A 21,803-nucleotide genomic window follows, 5' to 3' on the forward strand; every position below is an offset into this window, starting at 1 on the left:
AGCGCGTGTGCCGCTATTGCTTTGAAATACAATAGCTCTCACATTACTGAAAGTTTGAGCTATTGGCATTGCATAGCTACTATGTGGCGTGCACCATTTCGAGAAATACCATTCAGAGAAGCCAAAGCATAGGTGCCCCAGTCTACAGACTCAGGTGGAATTCACACATCAGAGACCCCGGAGGTAAGTGATTACGAAAAAGTTAAATACCAGCCAGGCCTGGTAGCTTCACAGCTGTCTGCAGCACAAGGCCTACTGCTGTAGACAAGGAATGGTATCTCTCGAAATGGTGCATGCCACATAGTAGCTACTGGTGTGATATGTACCCTGGTGCAACCTGAGGTTTGAGACCCTAGGTTGGGAGACTTGGAATCTTTGTGACCGAGGGGGAATCCCTGCCACAAAAGATCAGCTGAAGAGACTGAGGAGAAGTACTGCCCGAGTGTGTCTAGGGCTGGCCTGCATTTTGCTGTTTCTGCTGAGGAAGAGGACTAAGGGGACTTTGCTGTTTGCTGTGTCCCCCCAGCTTGAGGAGGAACTGTGCTGTGTGCTTTGTTTTTCTGAAGACAAGAGTCTCAGAGGGTCTGAGTGAGCTGGCATCCTGTTAGGGAGTTTCAGCTGGTGAGAGTTGTGTTCTGAGGGTGCCTCTCAAAGGAGGAGAGTGTGGAGCCTAGAAGGAGAGGTAGGGGCAGGAGAGCCTCGCCCGTGACTTCTGGTCAGCTTGAGGGAGCGGACTATGGGCTGGAGGATCAGTGGCAGTTTAGAACTGCCTTGATGACGAGTAGAGTGGAGAATGGGTACTATGTGCCTGGGGTTACCTGCCCCCACTCTGTGGATTGGCAAGACCTGTGACATCTGGGTGTCCTAGGGCCTGGTCCTGACCCTGGACAGCTAGATAGTACCAGTGGGGTAGCATAGTTGGTCCGGAGAGCTTTGACAGAGGGAACCACGTGGGTTCAGAGTAGCGTGGAACTGGAGGGTGTCCCTGCAGTTGCGGGCCAGTGTCCGTGTTCTATCGCCCAAGGCAGGGAAGCTCATCAAGGTGGTGATTGGTCTACCCTGCGTTTTGGTTGGAAGGGGGTTGTGTTGGACATGGCCCTTTTTGCAGGGTCATCCCTAAACTTTTTGCCTTTCTCCTAGACTTTTGTCTGACATGATGTTGGTGGTTTTAGGCCTCTGGGCACTTTAGCACTGCTGTCCAGTGTTATTTTTAGTGAATAGTCTGTCTTTGGACAAGTTATGCAAAGAGTGTGGACTGTTCTTAGTAGGTACTTTTTAATACTCTGTTGTGTATTTGACTGCCTGCAAAAAGTGTGGTATAGCTTAAACATCTCAATAGTGTAAACACTGTTTACAGTACCCACTTTTCTACTGATACCCACTTCATTTCTGAATGTAGGTTTGGTAACTGAGAGGGGTTTGATAGGGGTAAAAATTGTCCGAAGTAGGGGATTTGTTATGTAACAGAGTTTTAGTATCTAGAGGAATTTGGTTTTCTCTGAACAGTTGTATACAGATTGAACACCGTGTGCAGTAGAGGGTACCCTTTTATCTGTGGTTGTTACTCAACATGAACTAGGCTACCTTTGAAGTTTATGGTATAGGGCCAATGTTGCAGATACCAGAAGCTGGTTTTACATATAGGGATTGTCTGTATGATAGCATTAATGATGCTTTATATTATTGTGAGCTATTTTGCTATTTCATAGCTCTAATGACATACCCGTTCATAAAGTAATGTGTACAAAAAAAGATTGGCTGATGTCATTTGAGATGTCAAATCAAATCAAAACAAGCTTTATTCGATTTAAACACTTAAATCATAAAGGTATCGTACATAAAAGAATAAAAGTCATGTGTTACATGTCCATTGATTTGGCGGATTGAGAATGTCAATATCAAAATCGTTGATAGATCATTAATCTAATCACATCAGAATAAATTCCCTTAAAAAGCCATACATACACAAGGATTAATAAAATTCATGTACCAATTAAAACTAAGGGGATAACATAGTTTTTAGGGTGCTGATCACACCCTTCAAATATTTTGCTAAACATTAAGTAAAAATGTCTTTTATCCAAAAGTTGTAATATAAAAAAAAAATAGGCCGACATTGTCTCAGACCTAACCTTTTTAATATTGGCAAAATCCATCTTCTGAGCAAGAAATAATAAAATTTGCAGAAGAACAAAACATGTATAGTGGACTGAGAGGAAATGTCATCACAAGGACACAGGTCTAGAAGTTAAGACCATTCGTTCATATTAGGAAACGCAATCATTCTATTAAAACTGCCAAAATGGAAACAAGTTAACAACATCCTATCGTAACTTCCCTGCACAATTGCAAGATAGGGTTGAATCCCTGGTTGTAATAATAACAATTGGTTCTCTCTAACAGGCGATTTGACTATTTCTTGAGATAGTCTGTAATTCCCCAGGAATTCCATGCAAATTGTCTTTAGTACTTTCCTTGGAACAGTAGCAATACTGGACGGGTTAAAAAAGTACTCTGGGCATCCCAGGTTAATCACAACATTTTTAACATAATTAAGCCATGGTATATGTGACTCCCCTTCCAATTTAAGACAATCATTAATCATGTCACAATTAAGGTCAGTGGCGGGACTAGACCAGATCTTGTGCCATATTAGGACCGGCTGTATTTTGATTTTATCTGATAAATATGGCACTCCAAGTTCTGCATGGCAGATGTAAGTAGCCATAATATTAGAAACCGCTAGGAGATATATTATAAATAAATTCTCCACTGATTGTAAAGGTTGTACGTCTGTAATGCCCCAAATACTGGATCCATAAATGGCTGTTAAAATACATTTGGCATTATAGATTTTTATCAATGCAACAATAGGTCGTTTGCCCAGCTTCCTGGCAAAATTCACCAGAGCTGCCATAGATTTTGCAAATAATAGTTTCCTCGCTCTTACAGCATTTACTCACAAGCCCCTTTTTTCAAAAACTATTCCCAGGTATGAGAAATAGTTAGTAAATTCCAGCTTTTTATTGTTAATAAAAACATCTTGACACTTTACACTGTTCTCGACACATTTCATTACATATGTTTTAATAATATTAACCTGGAGATCCAGATTTCACATGAAGGTTGCAAAGCTAGTAACAACTTTATTGCAGCCTTATTTGCCTACGGGATAGTAGGACGGCATTGTCCACATATAATGACGCTACAATTCGACGGTCGCCAATTCGAGGGGTATCCTGACATTCCTTAGTTAATGCTGCGCCCAGGCCATTTATGTAAAATGTAAAAAGAAAGGGGGCTAGCACGCACCCCTGGCTTACCCCCTTTCTAACAGGGAAATTCTGACTGCACCCCTACCGCTGTACCATAACGAACACTGGCCTGCGCATCATGGTACAATTGCCTTAGAAAATTAATACGTTGTAAATCCACACCCATGCATTCTTGGAGGCACCAGAGCTTGGGATGGCTAACGCAATCAAATGCCGAACTCAAGTCGCCAAAAGCCAGAAAAAGATTCCCACGTTTGGACTGTATACATTTGCCCCAAATTAGATTTAAATTTAGGCCTTGTTCAATGGTACCTAGGCCTTGTCTGGAACCGTATTGCAGTTCCGTAATTATGTCCATCTCCTCAGCCCATGTCTGCAATCTATTTCAAATAATACAGCCGGCCACTTTCACAAATGCATCCAAAAGCGAAATTGCCCTGTAATATGCTGGATCGTTTCGGTCTCCTTTTTAAAAAATGGGTACAAGGATTGACTGAGACCAAGTGGGAATAAATCCCTGCTTACAACAGGCTTTTAAAACAGACGTTAAGAGTGGACCCCATAGGAATAGATTGGATTTATATAAATCCTTGGGAACACTATCTGGCCCGGGATCTTTCTTTCCCTTACTTGCGTTGATTGCCTCTATAACTTCCCCAACTGTAAAATCTATGTCAATGAGGAGGAGATGTCATCAGTGATGCATAAATTATGACATAGAACATGTCATGAGTTATATAATATGTGAGGTCATATGCAGTGCATGGCGGGGGCGAACATAATAGTTTGCTCACCTAACTATAACTGATGAATTCCTGTGTTTTTTTAGTTCCAAATTTTAATGTTGTCACTGACATATTCACCTAATTATAATGTCATTTTAACCTTTGTTTTTTCAGTCTATTTCTAAGGTGTTTTTTCAACAAAAGCAGATCTTTATATCACACCTAACTATAATGTTACTATAGCCTCTGTTTTTTTCCAGTGAATTTCTCTGTTATTTTTAACATACAGTAATCTCTTATTACCATACGTAAAACCAACTCCCCACCGTGCACAGCCTTTGGCCTTGCATGGTGGAGGGTTGGCCATCCCCCCACAGACAGACAACCCCACGCTGTTCATGGCCTTCACGGTAGGAACAGTAGCTGAAATACAATTACCTCCTCGTCCTGTCTTCCCGTCCCATTCCTGAACAGTGAGCAGCTAGTCTGCTCCCCAGAAACCTAAAACCTAGCAGAGCTTTTCAGCACTTCTCACAATATGGCGCCACCAATCCGGTGAGGATAAAGGGGGAAGTGCGACATAGAACATCCTGTTCCTTTTTTTCTGTCTTCGTCAGTTGCGTTTATGCATAGCGGAGCTGCGAGTCGGCTAAGTGTACCTTCTGTTTTTCATTTCTTTGTTTTGGCAGCCTGCTGTAGCGGCCGCTTTTTTTCTTATGTTTGGTGTTGGTGCTGGGAAATGTGCATTTTTGTTTGTTTGCCTTCTCGCGGCCTACTGTAGCGGCCGTTTGTGCTTGTTCCTTTCCCGGCCCCTCGCCTTCTTGTGCACGGCCTGCTTTGGCGGCCGCTCCTCTCACCGGGGCTCCCATCATGCCCTGCTTTAGCGGGCGGGGGCCCTCTGTTCTTTCCCTGCGGCGCGAAGCGTCCTTTGGGTTTCTTGCCTCCCCTTGGGTTTGTGTCTCAGTGGGAGGGGGCATGTTTTGCATGTATGAGGCCCCGGGTTCAGTCCCCGGCATCTCCTCTACTGGCTGCCCTGCTACCTCCTTCTTCCTGTTCTCTGGAAGCGGTCGGCCCTCCGGCCATGGTGCCTGGGGGCCTCTTGTTTGGCCTGACCCTTCTGCTGCTGTGGTGGGGGCATCGGGGGTGTTTGTGTGGCGCTTTATTCAGATTGCAAGTGCTCTCTGAGTGGTTTGCTTCACTCCTCCTGTGTCGGACCTTGCCCTTGCAAGGCACTGTGCGCGGTTCTGATGGATCAGTGGGCTAATGCCTCCACTGCGGGGACCTGTGTTCGACCTCATGGTCTCAGGTACTAGTCTCGATGGGTCCACTCGGCCATTCATCCATCGGTGGTCGATGGAATGAGTTCCGTTGAGTTGGGTGACAATAGTCATCTGTTCTTCAGCGCCATGTGTACAATGGGTGTTCGTGCACTTTACTTATACACATGTTATGTTATGTTTTAGGCCTCATGGTCACAGGGCTGCAGCCGTGACACCCTGATAACTCCTGGTTTCATTTGCATATGTCACGGTGGCCTAGTGGTTCTAGCCTGTTTCTGGTCACTGGTTGGGAATCTGCCTGGGTGTGCCAGATGCTGTGGATTTTTTCTGCTCATGGTGGGTCGGCTCAGCCTTTCATCAATATGGCTCATCTGTTCTCTCTTGGACGCATTCCTTTGGAATGCCTGCAACAGTGCCTGCCTGTAAGTGCCTGTTCTCGTCTGGTCTCAGAAGTTGAGGTGCTTCTGGCCTGGTTTGTACCTGAATGGGTGACAGCCTGGCAATACCAGGTGCTGTGGGCTTTTATTCTCCATGATGCCCTTCCCTCTGATGCTGTGGCTCGGAGGTGGAGGGGGCGGTTGAGCATTCGTGCACTGCCTCTTTGCAGTTGGGCTGCGTCCTTTTCCATCTGCGTGGTCCTGTTCCTGCTACTGGATTCCAAGCCCTGGCTCTTCTTTTCCTGGTGTCCTGTCTGGATGGCTCGGTCATCTCGGACATCGGTCCGCCTTCGGTGGCCCTTTGTGGGGTCCTGGTGCGTCGGACCCCGGCTGGTGGTCGCCTTTGTTTTTTGCCTGCCCCGGTGGTTGCAGGTTCCGACTGCCGGGACCTTGCATCCGGTGTCCGTGAATTCTTGGTTTGGGTTCTCCTCTCCCCCCCGTCTTCTGGGTGTCTCCCTGCCCCGTCGTCCTCTTCGGGGGTGGCCTTGCTGGGGGGTGTGCGCCTTCAGTTGTGGTAGGCGGCTGTCATGGGGGTTCCTTCTCTGGACTGGGGCGAGGGTTGTTATTCGTTCCTTTTCCTGGTCTACGGGCTGGCTGCTTCAGTTCTATGCCTTGTTTTAGGTCTCCGAAGGTCCGTTCTCTTCTTTCCCGGACGTGCATCAGGGATGCTTCCTTGCATACCTGAGCCTGATGACTGCTTTTCTACACGTCCCCGTCCGTCCTGTGGATCGGGTGTTTCTCCGATTTGCGGTTGTTTCCCAGCATTTCCATTTCCGGGTGCTTCCTCTCTTCCTTTCATCCCCACCGGGGTTTTTTGTTTTTGTCTTGGCCCCTCTGGTGGTTTTTCTCCTTTCCAGAGGTCTTCGGATTTCTCCCTCTCTTGACGGTTGGTTGTGGCCTGGTGTGTCTTCTTCTGGGTTCCTTTGGGTTCCTCGTCCTCCTCCGGTGGTTCTCCCTGATGCCCTCCCGGTCTCTGTAGTGCCTGGGGGCTCTTTCCAGCATGGATCTGGAGTTGGTGTTCCTTTCCAGGGCACGTCAGTTGACTTTGTACCGTCACCTTTCCTCGGTTCAATCTCATTCCCAGGTGTCTGCCCAACTCTGGGTGCGGGATCTGGGGACGTTGGCTTCCACTGTGCGTCTCCTCCCTTGGGCCCGGCTGCGTTTGTATCCTCTCCCGCATCACGTTCTGGCCCACTGGGATCCTGCCTCTCTGGTTTACGAGGCTCCTTATCCCTGTCACTCCAGGGATTCGCGTTGCCCTCCAGTGGTGGTTGTCCCCTCAGTCTCTCTCCCGGGGCTTTGACATTCTTCCACCTCCGACTGTGGTTGTTTTGTCAGTGGATGCCAGTGCAGTTGGTTGGGAGGCGGTCTTGGGTCCTTCCGAAGCTCGAGGTCTGCGGTCCCCGTTCGTGTACTGCCAATCATCGTTCTGGAGGGACTTGTGGGCGGTTTGGTTGGCTTTCCTGTGGTTTGCTCCTGTTCTTCTGGGTTATGCTGTCTCGGTGCAGTTCGTCTACCAGGTTGTTCGGGCTAATGTCAATCACCTAGAGGGCTTGTGCCGGTCTCTGTGGCTCCTCTCCAGGGTGGTCGGTCTTTGGGCCGAGCGCTGTCTGTTGTCTCTGTCGGCCGTGTCTCTTCCGAGGATGGAGGATGGGCCTGCGGACTCTCTGGGCAGGGTGTTCCCTTCCTCCGGGGCGCTTTGTCTGTCCTCTCTTCTGTTCCATTGGATTTTCCTCCGGTTCAGCCTTCCCGGGCTGGGTCTGTTTGCCTCGGGGGGTGTCAACCCTTTTTCCCTTTTTACGGCCTGGTTCATTCTTGGCTGGCCTGGGCGTTCAACACCTTCACAGTTCCTTGGTCCCTGGGTCTTCTGCTGGCCTTCCCGCCTTTTGCTTTGATCCCCCGGGTCCTCCAGGAACTTTAGTTGGTTCCAGCGGCCTTGGTTTCGCCTTCTGTTGTCCTCGGTTTGCCCTTTTTTGGCTGTTTCCTTTGTGGCCGTCCCCTCTGCTGACACCTCTGCTCCGGGTGTTCTCTCTGCACCGCCTCCGGCTGGGGGTGTGGCACTTGCTCTTTGTTGGGACAGGGTTGTTCTGTCGAAGTGGCACGGAGTTTCTGGTTGTCTGTCCGCCCTTCCTCCTTGTGGTCTTTTGATCGTCGTTGGAGTGCCTTCTCCTGGTGCCATGGGAAGGGTTTTTTCCCTCGTCTTGTGCGGCTGTAGGGGTGCTGGACTTCTTGCGTGATGAGTTTGTCCTGGGGCTCGCTGTTTCGTCACTCCGTGCGCGATGGGCTGCCATTCTTGGTTTTAGGGGTTCTGCTGTGTCTTCTGTCTCCCCTTTGGTGGCCCTCCTTCTTCGTGGTTTTTGATTCAGCATCCTGTTTTCTCGCTCTCCTGTCCAGGCCGGGGATCTTCCCCTTGTTCTGCAGGTCTTGCCTGGGACCCCCTTTGTGCCTTTGCTTTCTGTGGTCCTTGAGTTCCTTACGGCTGCGGTTGTTTTTTTGGTGGCAATTTCTTCTGGACGGTGGATTGGTGGGTTTGGTGCCTTGTTGGCTTCTTCCCCCTTTTTTGCGTTTCTGCTTGGACGATGTTATTCTTCGTCCTTGTCGGTTCTTTCTTCCCGCAGTTTTGTCTACTTTCATCTGTCAGGTGGGTTTTGTCCTCCCTGTCTTTTTTTCCAGGCCCCTCCTCTCTGGAGGGGGTGGTTTTGCGTTCTTTGGATGTGTTGAGGGCTCTCCGCATCTCTTTGGTTCTCTTCGGTGCCTTTCGTGGTTTGTTTCGTTGCTTGTTGCCTGCGGGACCTTTGGGTGGGACTTCTTCCTTCCTTGTCCGCCTTGTCACATGGGTGTTCTCTGCTGTGGTTTCTACTTGTGGATCGGCTCCCTGTCCTCTCCCTTCTTCGGTACGCGGTCGGTCTGCCCGGGGTGTATCCCCCTCATGGGCCTTGTTCGTGGGTGCCTCCTTGCGTGGCTTTTGTGATGCTGCCTCTTGGGCCTCTCCCCATGCATTTTTCTCTTCAGTTGGGGTTGGCGGCCTTGGCGGCCTTTGGCTCTCATGTTTTGTCTGCTGTACATGATGTTTGTTTTGTACCGCTTTCATTTGAGTTGCTTGACCTGTTTTGGTTTTATTCGTGTCTTTGTTCCTACAATCACCGTGTGATTGGGTATGGGCTCACTGTTCAGGAATGGGACGGGAAGACCAGGACTCGAAGTAATGAATATTACCGGTGAGTAACCAGGCATTTCTTTCTGCCTTGCACCCACTGGCATTTTCTTTTTAAAGTAATCCCTGGGGATTACTCATGAGACAAACACACTCTGCTGAAACTGCAGATCTAATTCACTCAACACTCAAACTCTTTACTATACTCTTCTCTATTACTGAATGTGTTTGGGAAAGGGGAGGGTGGGGTGCAAGTTAATGATAATTGAAGGTAGACAAATAAGTGCAAAATTTAAGTACTCAGGTCTGCCATCTCACCAAGACACACCGAACCCTTACCTATTATTAGATATTCAAAGCAACAGTGGAACCTCTTAAGAGTGAGTCCCTCATTAACCCTTCAGACATCTGCCACCGACTCTGTGTTTTCATCTAGAGTGTGTAATGGGCAAATCATAATTATTTCTATGTGAATATCAGCACCAAGGTTCATCTTGGGTTACTGATGTGGCATTTGATGAATCAATGACATTTTGCACACTGGTTTTCTTACAGTTACTGGATATTTTTTGAGTAATGTTCTGTTGTTGTTTGCAGTCACAGAACGTACGTCTGGGTGGAGTCCACTATCGCAGGGGAATGAAAATGAAAAAAAGGATGAAGGGAAGGAGGAGGCAGAGGAAAAGGAAGCCCTGAATCTGACTGGAATCCTCCTGAACGAGATCGAAGAGTATCTGCGAGCTCCGATGGTACCTTCCTGGGGAGTGAAGGAGAGCTCCTTCAATGAGCATGAGGGTGCAAACTCCATGGGGGAAGAAGATGATCGACTGCAAGGATACAAAAGAGAGGAGCAGCCCACATGTGAGAAAGATCAGATGGAGGAGGAAAAACCAACTCGGAGAGCTACACCCCTGGGTCAGGAGGAATGGAGAGAGGAGAGGTTGGTTGATGAGGAGAATGAGGGGAGAGAGTATCAAGGCACACCTACTGTAGCAGAGCAAGAGGAGGACAGAGAGAAAAACAGTAAAGAGAGGGCTAAGAGTGTGGCAAATGAGAATAAAGAATACCTTTGGAGATCTAATGCCACACTGCGCATGAAGGACAAGGAGGAAGAAAGAAAAGTGAGCTCAAAGAGCGAAGAAGAGCATGAGAATACAGTGGAAGATCTTCAAAGACGAACCACTGTCACATGGAAAGAGGGTGGTAGGGAAGAGGAGTCTGTGGGTGAGGAAAAGAGGGAGAAAGTACCTGATGAGAAAGCTGCTGAAACAGAGCAGGAAGAGGTCATGGTGGTAGAGGGAGAAGAGGAAATATCTAGAAATCGTAAGAGCCTGGAGAGTGAAGAAGAACCTCAAGATAGGTCCACCTTCACACGGCTGCAGAGGGGCATTAAAGAATACAAAACCGGGAGGCTCTTGAATGAAGAGATGGAAGAGACAGAAAAAACTCAATGGAAACTCACTGTCAGACTGTTCGAGCAGGCCACAGAGAGGACGTTTGTGGTGAATAAAGAAGAAAAATCTCATGCAAGTTCAACTCTCACACATCAGGATGATTTGACATCAGAGAGATGCATGGAAGAAGAGGATGAGAAGAGAGAGGAATTTCAACAGAAAGTCACTGTCATACTGCAGGATCAGATCAGGAAGGAGAGGTTTATGGAGAATATGGAAGAAGAAGGTAATGTGGGTTCAACTCTTACACTGCAGAATGAGGTGAGATCAGAGAGGCTAATGCTCGTGGAGAAGGGTGTGGATGAATGTGACAGCTGGGTAATTACCACGCTGGATAGTGATGGCAGGGTGGTAGCTAGAGAGGCTGGGCCCCTGGGCGGAAAGAACGAGGAAGAAGAACCTCCACAGATATCCAATTCTGCAATGAGGGAGCAGAACATGGAGGGAAAGGCCATGGATAGACTTGAACAGAAGACAGATGAGAAAGAACATAGTCAGAGAGGCAGTGTCACACTGGAGCAGGGTAGTGTAGAGAGGGACAGGGAAGAAATTAATGTAGATGAAGAGGTCAGGATGAGAGGTTTGATAGTGGACCATTCAAGAGCATTTGTCACAAAACAGGAGCCACTAACAATGACCGAGCGAAAAGAGAAGCCAATGGCAAACCATTTCCCTGAGCAGGTAAATGAAGACCACTTCGAAAGAAGAATCATCGTCCAAAAGCAACAGGGTGACATACATTATGATGGAGATGACGCTGCATCTCAAGGAGAACCAGATAACCTGCAGGAAGTGGAAATCTTGCTAAAAAACAAGGAAGATATCGGGGCATGGGTGAGTAACTCGTGGGTAACAATAGATGGCTTTGAGAATGTGCAGGGTAGTTTGGATGATGAAATGAAACTTACTCACAAGAGAGGAGCAGATCCACAACATGAAGGGAAGGAGGAACTCTATCCAGGGGAACAAGATGACCATCAAGAGTTAGACAATATAACTCACCATGGACCCTGTTACCAACAGGAGGAAAAATTGGAGGAATTAGTGGGGGGCAACAAGGAAACATCTCAAAAAGAATTAGGTATCCAACAGGTACAAGAAGTAGACGAAGAAGGGGCATTGTTTCTGAAGAATTTGTGTGACCTACAACTCAGCGAAAGAGAGGAAGAAGAGACGACAATACATCAAAAGCAATCAGGTGATCTACAGGTGAAAGAGGAGGAAAAAATGTCTAAGAAGGAACATACTGACATACATTTGAAGGAAGGTGTGGTGGAAGCCTTTCAGATGGAACAAACTGAAGTGCCGAAGGAACAGAGAACACCTGAGTGGGTACCAGGTGACAAACAGAAGGAGGAGACATACATTTCCCAGTTCCAGATGGAACACGGTGACCTAGACCGGAAGAAAGGGGAGGACAAAGAAAAAACATCTATGATGGAAAATGGAGACCTACAGGAAGAGGGAGAAGAAAATGAAGAATTGGTAAGAACTCAAGGTGACATGAGGGATAATCTGAAGGCAAGAGAAATGGAAGAGGCAAAAGGCACTCACAGGGAACACAGTGACCAACACATGAAAAAAAGAACAGTTCAACGGGACCAAGTTGACCTACACAAGGAGCAGGAGAGTGGAAAAGATGAAGCATCTAAGATAGGTAATGGTGATTTACAAGTGGTAGAAAGTGGGAAAAAGGAGGGAACCTGTCAGGAGGAAAAAGTTGACCAATTTGACAAGGAAGACCGCATGTCTCATAAGAAATCAGTGACAGAAAAATGGAGTGTGGAAGAAGAGACACATGTAAAAGAACAAGTATTAGAGGAAGAGAGAATTGAGGGAGATATTTCTCTGGAAAAACCAAAGTCGGAAAAAGAAGGAAGAGAAGGAAGAGAGACATCTCTGGGACAACCAGTATCTTTGGAAAAAGGCCTGGAGGGAGATGCATCTCTAGGAACACCAGTTTCAGAAGAAGACACATGTGTACAGTGGGAGCTTTTCTTAAGAGAAACAATATCAGAAAAAGGGATATTTGAGGGAGAGACATATGTGGGAGCACCACAATCAGATAAAGAAGAAATAGAGGTGGGGAATAAATTATTGATGGAACATGTATCTGAAAAATTAGGAGGAGAGGAAGAAGACACATGTCTGGCAGAACCAAGATCAGAAACAGAGAGAGTTGAGGGAGAGATATGCCTTAGAGAATTTGCATTAAAAGAAGTAAAACTGGGGGAAGAGAGCTCTCATTCAGATGGAAGAGAGGATGAGAAGAATTTCCCTGAGCAACTAGCAACAAGATGGAGCACAGACGGTGAGATTTCTCTAAGAGAACTGGTACCAGAACATGAGAGCGTGGAGCAATGGATATCTCTGGAAGAACCAGTTATAGATAAATGGGTAGAAGATAAAGAGATATATTTTGGAGAAACAGTATTTGAAGAGGTTGTAATAGAGGAAGCAGCATCTCTAATGGAATCAACATCAGAAGCAGAAAGGAAAATAGAGGGAGAGCTATCTCTGGGAGAACCAATATCAAAAGCAATAAGAGATGATCCAGATGCAACTTGTGGAGAATCATTATTAGAAATAGATGGAAGTGAAGGGGGAGGGCCACCCCTGGGAGAAGTAGCATCAGAAGATGAAGGGGGGATGGTGAGAAAGACACTACTAGGAGAGTTCATATTAGAAAACGTAGGGGGAATGGAAGAGCTATATCTGAGAGAACCAGTATCAAAAGAAGTACAAGAGAATCCAGAGGCATCTCTGGTTGAATTGATATTGGAAAAGAAAGAAATAGATGAGGGAGCAGCTTTTCAGAGAGACGCAGTATCAGTAGAAGAAGGACTGGAGGGAGAGTCATCTGGGAGAGAATCAGTATCAGAAGAAGAAAAAGGGAGAGTGGAGGAAGAGCCCTTTATCAGGGAATCAGTATCAACAGCAAGAAAGAAGAGAGAAGAGCCTCTGCAAGAATCCGAGTATGAAACAAAACGAAGAGAGGAAGGAAAGACGTTCTTGGGAGAACCATTGTCAGGAGAAGAGAGGTTGGTGACAAATATATTTCTAGGAGAACCAGGATATAAGAGAGAGGCTTTTCTGGGAGAGCATGAATCAGATGAAGAAGAGGAAGGAGATACATATTGGGAACAACCAATATCAGAAAGAGAAATAGTCAAGGGAGAGCTATATTCTGGTGAATCTGTATCAGAAAAAGAGAGAGTGGAGGTAAAGCCATCACATGGGGGAAGTGTATCAGGGGAAGACAGAAGAGATGAGAAGGAGACATTTCTGGGAGAACCACAATCAGATGGGAAAATGGTGGAAGAGACATTTCAGAGGGAAACATTATTAGAAGATGGAAGAGAAGAAAGGGAGATATATTTGGGAGAAGAAGTAAACATAAAGAAAGGCACATATCTACATAAGCCAGTATCCCAAGATTTGAGAGTGAAGACAGAGATGTTTCTGCTGATGCAAGAGTTAGAAGGTGGGATAGCAAATGTAGAGCTATTTCAGGCAGAACTAGTGCTAGAAGATGGGAGAGTTAAGGAAGAGATATATACCAGAGAACCAGTATCAGAAGAAAGACAAGAGGAGAAAAAGGCTTCCCAGGGAGAGAGATCTCAGGGAGAAGTGGCTAAAGAAGAAGTAACCATAGCAGGAGATGCAGTTCAACGAGACCCAGTATGCAAAGACTGGCGAGGGGAGACAGAGACATCTCTGAAGAAGGAAGTGTTGGAAGAGGGGAGAGTAGATGGAGAGGTATATCAGGTGAAACCAGTAACAGAAGCGGAGAAAGGTAAGGGAGAGACTTATGTTAGAGAACCAATATCAGATGACAGGAGAGAAGAGGAAGAGGGGCAGCAGGAAAAATTAGTCTCAGAAATAGAGAACATGGAGAGAGCTCTAGAAGAACCAATATGCAAAGAATGGAAAGTGCAGAAAGGAAACTCTCTGGGAGAGCAAGTACTAGAAGATAGGAAAGTAGGGATAGAGACATCTGAGAAGACAACATTATTAGAAGAGCTAAGGGTGGAGGGAGAGACATCTCTAGGATATCCAGGATCAGAAGAATGGAGAGTGGAGGGAGGGGCATATATGATAGAGCCAGATTCAAAAGAAGACAGAGGAAAGAAGAGAAACATGTCTCTGGGAGAACTAGTTTTAAAACAAGAAAGAGTAGAGGAAGAGGTGTCTCTGCAAGGGCCATCATTTGAAAGTTGGCTAGTGGAGGGAGACACAACTCTGTGGGAGACGAGTTTGTATAACAAGAGGGTGGAAGATGAGATGTCTTTAGTTAAACCGGTGTCAGAAAAAGGAAGAGTGGAGGAAGAAGCATCTCTGGGAGAACCAGTACAAGGGAGTATGACGTTAGAGACATATATTGAAGGACCAGTAGCTGAGGGGAGCATAGAGGGAGAGATATCTATGGAAGAGTCTGCATCAGAAAAAGGGAAACTGGAAAGAGAAACATTTCTTGGAAATCCAGTGTCACAAGAAAGCAGAGGTGTGGAAAACTTAGTTATGGGAGAGCCAGAGTTAGAAGAAGTAGGATTGGAAGAAGAAAGACATCTGAAACAATCCTGTCATCCACCAAAAGGAGAGGAAGAGGAGCTCTGTCAATCACTCAGTGAACCAGACTTGCCACCACAAGAACTGGAACAGGAAGTAAAAACAATTTCAGTTGACCAACCTTATTTCAAACACCAATTGGTAGTTGAAGAGACGCATAGAAGTCCAAATAAAAGTGAATATTTATTTCAGGGGGATATATTGATATCAACACAGGTGTCACTGTCAGCCTCAGTATTGGAAGGGGACAAGTCTTTGAAAAAAGCAACCTATCCTGTAAGTTTGGAGACAGACACTTTTTCTCTGGCAGAAACATTCTGTCCACCCCTGGTACAGGAGGGGCAGATAACTCTGAACAGCCATAAGGAGAGGGAGCAGGATGTCATTCTTTTACAAGAAAGTGAGTGTCCATCAGACCTGGCCAGTGAAAAATATCACATGGACAAAGCCAAAGGACACTTTAGTAAAGATAAAAGGACTCTTCTGGAGAAAATGCAATCAGTATACTCTCTGGAGAAAAGGCCTCTTGGGCAAACAGATGGTCCAATGCAACACCAAAGAGAAGACCTGATGGTACTGCCAACCCTTAATCCCAGACATTTGGATATTAGAGAAAACACTCAAGTGCAAGAATTCATTACTCATTCTGGCGAAGAAAAGGCTGTGCAGAAAATGGCATTCACAAAGATACGTGTCCTTCCTCCAATTATAGGAACAAGAAAAGTAGATGAGTCAACTCAGGATCTTAAAAAGGGAGATATATTCAAGAGAGAACCCCGTCAGCAATCAGTAGGCAAAATGAAAGACACAACGAGCCAGTCACATGAGAAGGAGGCATCTGACGGACAGACAGTCGATACAGCAGTTGAAAAGGATAAAAAGAAGGAAGATGCGCTAGAAGGTCTGTTCAATCTGGTAAGAACTCTTTGTGAAGAAACAAATCAAAGCCCCAGAGGCGCACACCTTTATTCTTGTAAATTTCTCAATTAGAAGAATTGTTTAATGAACTTAACCATCTTTTGCGCGCTACACAGTATTTGAGGGCTGCCAGTACCTCATACTAAATTAACAGTGAATATGTTAAGGTACACCTGTCCCTGAGAAACTGTGTGCACTGCAGTGAAGTTTACAGTTGTTTACCTTCACTGCAGTGCACACAGTTACTCAGGCACAGGTGTACCTGTACATATTCACAGTTAAGAACTCTTATGCGCCTTTTGAAATCTGATATGATTGAACCCCCATGCTTTGAGGATTGACTGAGACCAAGTGGGAATAAATCCCTGCTTACAACAGGCTTTTAAAACAGACGTTAAGAGTGAACCCCATAGGAATAGATTGGATTTATATAAATCCATTGGAACACTATCTGGCCCAGGAGCTTTCCTTCCCTTACTTGATTTGATTGGCTCTATAACTTCCTCCACTGTAAAATCTATTTCAATGGGGAGGAGATGTCATCAGTGATGCATAAATTATAACATAGAACATGTCATGAGTTATGTTATATGTGAGGTCATATGCAGTGCTTGACGGAGGCGAACATTATAGTTAGCTCAACTAACTATAACTGATGAATTTCTGTGTTTTTTTTAGTTCCAAATTTTAATGTTGTCACTGACATATTCACCTAATTATAATGTCACTTTAACCTTTGTTTTTTCAGTCTATTTCTAAGGTTTTTTTCAACAAAAGCAGATCTTTATATCACACCTAACTATAATGTTACTTTAACCTCTGGTTTTTTTCAGTGAATTTCTCTGTTTTTTTTAACATACAGTAATATCTTATTACCATACGTAAAGCCAACTCCCCACCGTGCACAGCCTTTGGCCTTGCATGGTGGAGGGTTGGCCATCCCCCCCAGACAGAGAACCCCACGCTGTTCATGGCCTTCACGGTAGGAACAGTAGCTGAAATACAATTTCTTTCTGCCTTGAACCCACTGGGGTTTTCTTTTCAGAGTAACCCCTGGGCATTATGTTACGTTTCCTCTTGAAAGAAGACAAGATGACGAGGTAGGTTCTCTTATTTTATTAATAAGAACGAACAAGTTAGATGTCATGTAATCAAGCCTGAGCCAACTGTCCTTCTGTGGAATCTGGCTCACACGCAGTGTGTTCCAGATTCCACCAAAGAACACAGGATACCATACATCTCCCTCCTTTATAAAATAAAAAAAAATATTGGTACAATTTAACTAAAACACAATGTTGGACTAATATATAATCTTTTGCATTAGCTAAAATTACAAAACATTTAAATGGCAAAACGGAAATAAATAGATATTTAATAACACAAAATTAACCACGGTAACAAGGAAAGTTATCTACTCATAACATAATCTTTACACCATGCTGGTGCATGTCTCTGTCTCACATTCACCTGGCTTCTCCCAAAATTGGAAGAACGTTGACAACCTTTTCGCCAGTTCAGATTTTTATGCAAGACTTTTTTGCTTTGTAAAAAGGCACACGACAATTATCTCCATTAGAGACTTTCACAACTTTTGAAAAACTCTAAACATTTCCATCAGTTAACTCCACAACTTGTCTACCAACCCTGACCACTTTCATAGGATCAGAAAATCGAGATTCACCTGTTCTGACAATTCTACCCTTTTTTACACGTACCCAATCACCAACATTTACAGGACAAGAGATAATTTTGTTTGGAAGATTGTCCATAACATGTGATTGATTTAAAAATGTTTTGATAATACCATTTCCTTTGTCCACTAAATCCCTCATCCATTGTTGACTCAAATTGCTTAAACTCTTCCTACCTCTCATTTTTTCAAACGGTGATAAGTCGCCTTCACCTCTAGGGGTATTCCTGTAATTCCAAAGTAATTTATTCACAGCATCATAACAACTTTATAAATAAATACATTCTTCCCATTGCTTAGGGCAAGTTGTAAACCTTCTTTCAACACTCTTATCCATCGTTCTACAATCCCATTGCTTTGAGGATAATATACAGAAGAACGCTTATGTATGATACCATGATTTTCAAGCAATGACTTCATTTCCACCGAAGTTGATTGCACACCATTGTCAGTTAGAATTGACACCGGAAAACCTTCCTTCTCAAAAACATTGTTTAAAAATTGAATAACAACCTTTGAAGTAACCTGAGACACAAATTTAACTTCAGGCCATTGAGATAATTGATCAATTAAGATAATAGCATAAACTGGATTATGACCGAAACACATCAGTCCAGCAAAATCCAGTGACACACATTCCCACACTTTTGTAGGTCTAGAAATGGGATCATGATGATAAACCAATGTTTTCTGCGATGTGTCACTAACGCTGCATTCTACACATGATCTAACTCTCCTTTCAATGCATCTATCAATAGCAGGCCACCAGAATTCACACCTAATTCTTCTCTTCATACTAGACATACCCGGATGTCCCTCATGGGCCATGTCTAAAACTATTTCCCTAAAATCACGAGGTACGACTAGCTGTAATCCTCTCATCAAAATATCATCCTGAATGGATAATTCTTGTGCAACCTGAAGAAAAGGTAAAAAGTTTTGAGATATATCGGCTCTCTTGGGCCACTCAGTTTTGACAAAAGATATAACTTTCTTGTAGTCTTCATCATTATCTCATGCAGTTCTCCATTGATCTTCTTTTATACACCCATTAGAGACTTCACATATGGATACAACTTTTTCATGATCAACATCATCAATGACAACATTATCATCCTTAATCGGTAGTCTTGATAATCAGTCAGCTAGAACATTTTTTATTCCTGGAATGTATTCCACTTTAAAGTGAAAATCTTGTAATTTATATTGCCATCTGGCAATTCTAGCTGTTGCTTTTCCACATCCTTTAGTCGTAAATAAATCTACCAATGGTATGTTATGTTATGTTATGTTAAAAGTTTGTTTGAGCGCACAGCTGCCCCAGCTAAGGGGCGTCCCGGCGCTGAACCGTATCAATGTACCGAAAAAGTGAAACTGAGAGAGAGAAATCTAGATCACAGGGAAGAGATAGGTTTTAATGGCTTTCCGAAAAGGGAAAAGCTCATCGATACTACGGATAGATACAGGCAAGGAGTTCCACAGTTTGGCCGCCAACAGTCGAAAGGAACGACCTTCAGCATGACAAAGTCTGAACTTGGGTGTATTTGCCAGATGTTGACCCAAGGAGCGCAGATTGCGCTGAGGAGTATACGAAGTTAACAGTGGGCGGAGTAACTCAGGGCTGGTACCTTTCAGAATTTTAAATGCTAGGCAAAGTGACTTAAACTGGATTCTAGCTTGAATCGGAAGCCAATGTAAGGCTCTAATAGTGGCTCTAGCAGAACATCTGCGAGGCAGTCCGACAAGAGCTTGGGCTGCCGAGTTCTGAACTCGCTGTAGACGCAGAATCTCAGCTTTATTTGCGCCTAAAAGTAGCGCGCTAGCGTAATCCAAGCGCGATAGAATGGTGGCCTGGATGATAAGCTGCTGAACAGGCGCACTAAAGAACTTCAGAATAGGGCGAAGGCCTCTCAACAAGCCCACACATGTCGCTGCCACCTTCTTCGTGTGGCACTGAAAATTGAGATCTGCGTCCAGCCACACTCCCAAGTTCTTAACCACTGGCTTGGCTGCAGGCATAATGCCTAAGGAAGCTGGCCACCAGTGTTCGTTCCAAAGGGAGGTGTTTTTCCCTACCAGCATCACCTCGGTTTTAGTGGCATTCAGTTGAAGGCAGTTTTCCGCCATCCATTGGGCGACTGCAGCCATCCCATCTCTGAACCTAGTGGCAGCGGCAGAGGGACCTTCAGCCAAGGTGACAATCAGCTGAGTATCGTCCGCATACGAAACTAACGTTAGGCCCCACTCTCTTGCCACAGCCGCGAAAGGTTGAACATACAGATTGAACAACGTCGGGCTCAACGCAGAGCCCTGCGGAACCCCTTGGCAGATGGAATGGGCTTGAGACAGAAAAGGTGGTGCCGAGACCCAGAAGGATCTACCCGTCAGGAATGCACAAAACCATTCCAGGGCCTGATCCGTGATCCCAATTGCCTCCAGACGGTACATCAGAATGTCATGAGACACCGTATCAAAGGCAGCGCTAAGATCTAATAATATAAGCGCTGCACTCTGACCGGCGTCTAGGGTAGTTCTTAGGTACTCCGTTAAAAGCCAACAAGGCCGACTCGGTACTATGACCCGATCTGAAACCGTTTTGAGACGGGTCCAGAATGTTGTTAAGGGTCAAATGTCGAGCCAGCATCTTGTTCACATGAGCCTCAGCTATTTTAGCAAGCCATGGAAGCAGAGAGATCGGCCTAAAATTCTCAGGCAGAGAGGGATCAAGTGTGGACTTTTTAATGATAGACCAGAGCCTGTTTCCAGGCCGACGGAACTGTAGCTGTGGCAAAGGATAAATTAAGTATCTGCATTAGAGGCTTCTGGACAAGGTCAATAGACTCCAGAAACTGCGCTGGCCTCAACGGATCGGATGGAGATCCCGATTTCCAATGGACGATGATCTGTCCTGACTCTGAATATTGTACCATACACATATTTACGAAAATATTCAATGCCCTGCCAACAAGCAAGCGTTTCTTTTTCAAGGGTGGAGTACTTATCTTCTGCACCTCTTAGGGGTCTTGATGCAAATGCTATAGTGACAAGATGTCCTTTTTGATTCTGCATAAGCACTGCACCAATTCCAACATTGCTTGCATCAGACATGATAATTGATTCACAAGATGTGTCAAATGGGGACAAAGCAGGTGCTGAAGCTATACATTTTTTAAGAAAAACAAATTCTTCCTTTCAATTGGAATCCCAAACAAACATTTGATGTTTTTTCATTAAACTTCTCATATGCATTGTTTGGTCTGCAAATGATGGAATAAATTTAGCATAATACTCTGCTAAGCCTAAGAAAGACCTCAGCTGATCTTTGTTCAGAGGTTCTGGAGCATCTTCAATTGCTTTCACTAAATTTTGTTTAGGAGAAATACCGTTCTTACTAATAAAATGGCCTAAGTAGTCAACAGAATCCATACCAAATTTACATTTCTCTTTAGTTAAGGTTAAACCATTGTCTTGTAAATTAGACAAAACTTTGTGTAGAATGTCCGTGTGTTCTTTCACATCCTTACCAAAAACTAAGATGTTGTCCTGAAAATACAAAACATTATTTATGTCTTTAAACAACTTATGCATTACCCTCTGAAATACTGAGGAAGCTGAAACTAGCCCGAAGGGCACCTTCAGATGTGATAAAAGATGTAAGATGTTTGCTATCCTCATGTAATGCAATTTGATGGTATGCATTAGATAAGTCTAATGTTGTGAATATGGCAGCATCTTTAAGCTTAGCGAACATCTCTCCAATATTCGGTAGTGGATGTCTGTCAACCCAAATATTGGAATTCAGATCTCTCATATCCACACAGTCTAACTTTAACATTGGGTTTATGTACTACAACCACTGGCGAAAGCCATTCGGAAGATACAATTTCCTCTATAACATCTAATTGACAAAGTCTTTCCAATTCCTTTTTAACAGCATCTCTCAACAACAATGGAATGTTTCTGACCTTATGAACTTTAGGGATGGCATTGTGTTTTAATATAATTTTGTTCACAAACCTTTTTGATAAACCTAACTGGGAGGAAAATACCTTTGGAAACAATTTTTCCCAATCTGTTTTGACATCGTTAGTAACCTGACTAATCAGATCAGAATAGCCAAAAACTTGCTCAGGATGATTGGGATCTAAAGTAATCATCAAGTCTTGTTGTTGTGACCAACCCAAAAGACATGATCCCTCTTTAGCCACGTAAACTTTAGCCAATATGGTTTTACCCTTAAAAGAAAGATCAGAGGTAAAATAACCCAAAATGTCAATTGGTTTCTTGCCATACCCTACTAA

The 21,803-nt window shown here is 44.6% G+C and overlaps 1 protein-coding gene across 1 annotated transcript in view; it reads left to right on the forward strand.

The window, feature by feature from the left end:
* The window catches only part of LOC144768557 (uncharacterized), a 258,342-nt gene that overhangs the window by 49,489 nt on the left and 187,050 nt on the right, over positions 1-21,803 (forward strand). Inside the window, exon 5 of the mRNA XM_078652330.1 lies at positions 9,469-15,809. Coding sequence (XP_078508456.1) covers positions 9,469-15,809 — 6,341 coding nt within the window. The remainder of the gene's footprint in view (positions 1-9,468; positions 15,810-21,803) is intronic.

The sequence above is a fragment of the Lissotriton helveticus genome, chromosome 7 (genome assembly GCF_964261635.1).
Source record: "Lissotriton helveticus chromosome 7, aLisHel1.1, whole genome shotgun sequence".
NCBI lineage: Eukaryota > Metazoa > Chordata > Amphibia > Caudata > Salamandridae > Lissotriton > Lissotriton helveticus.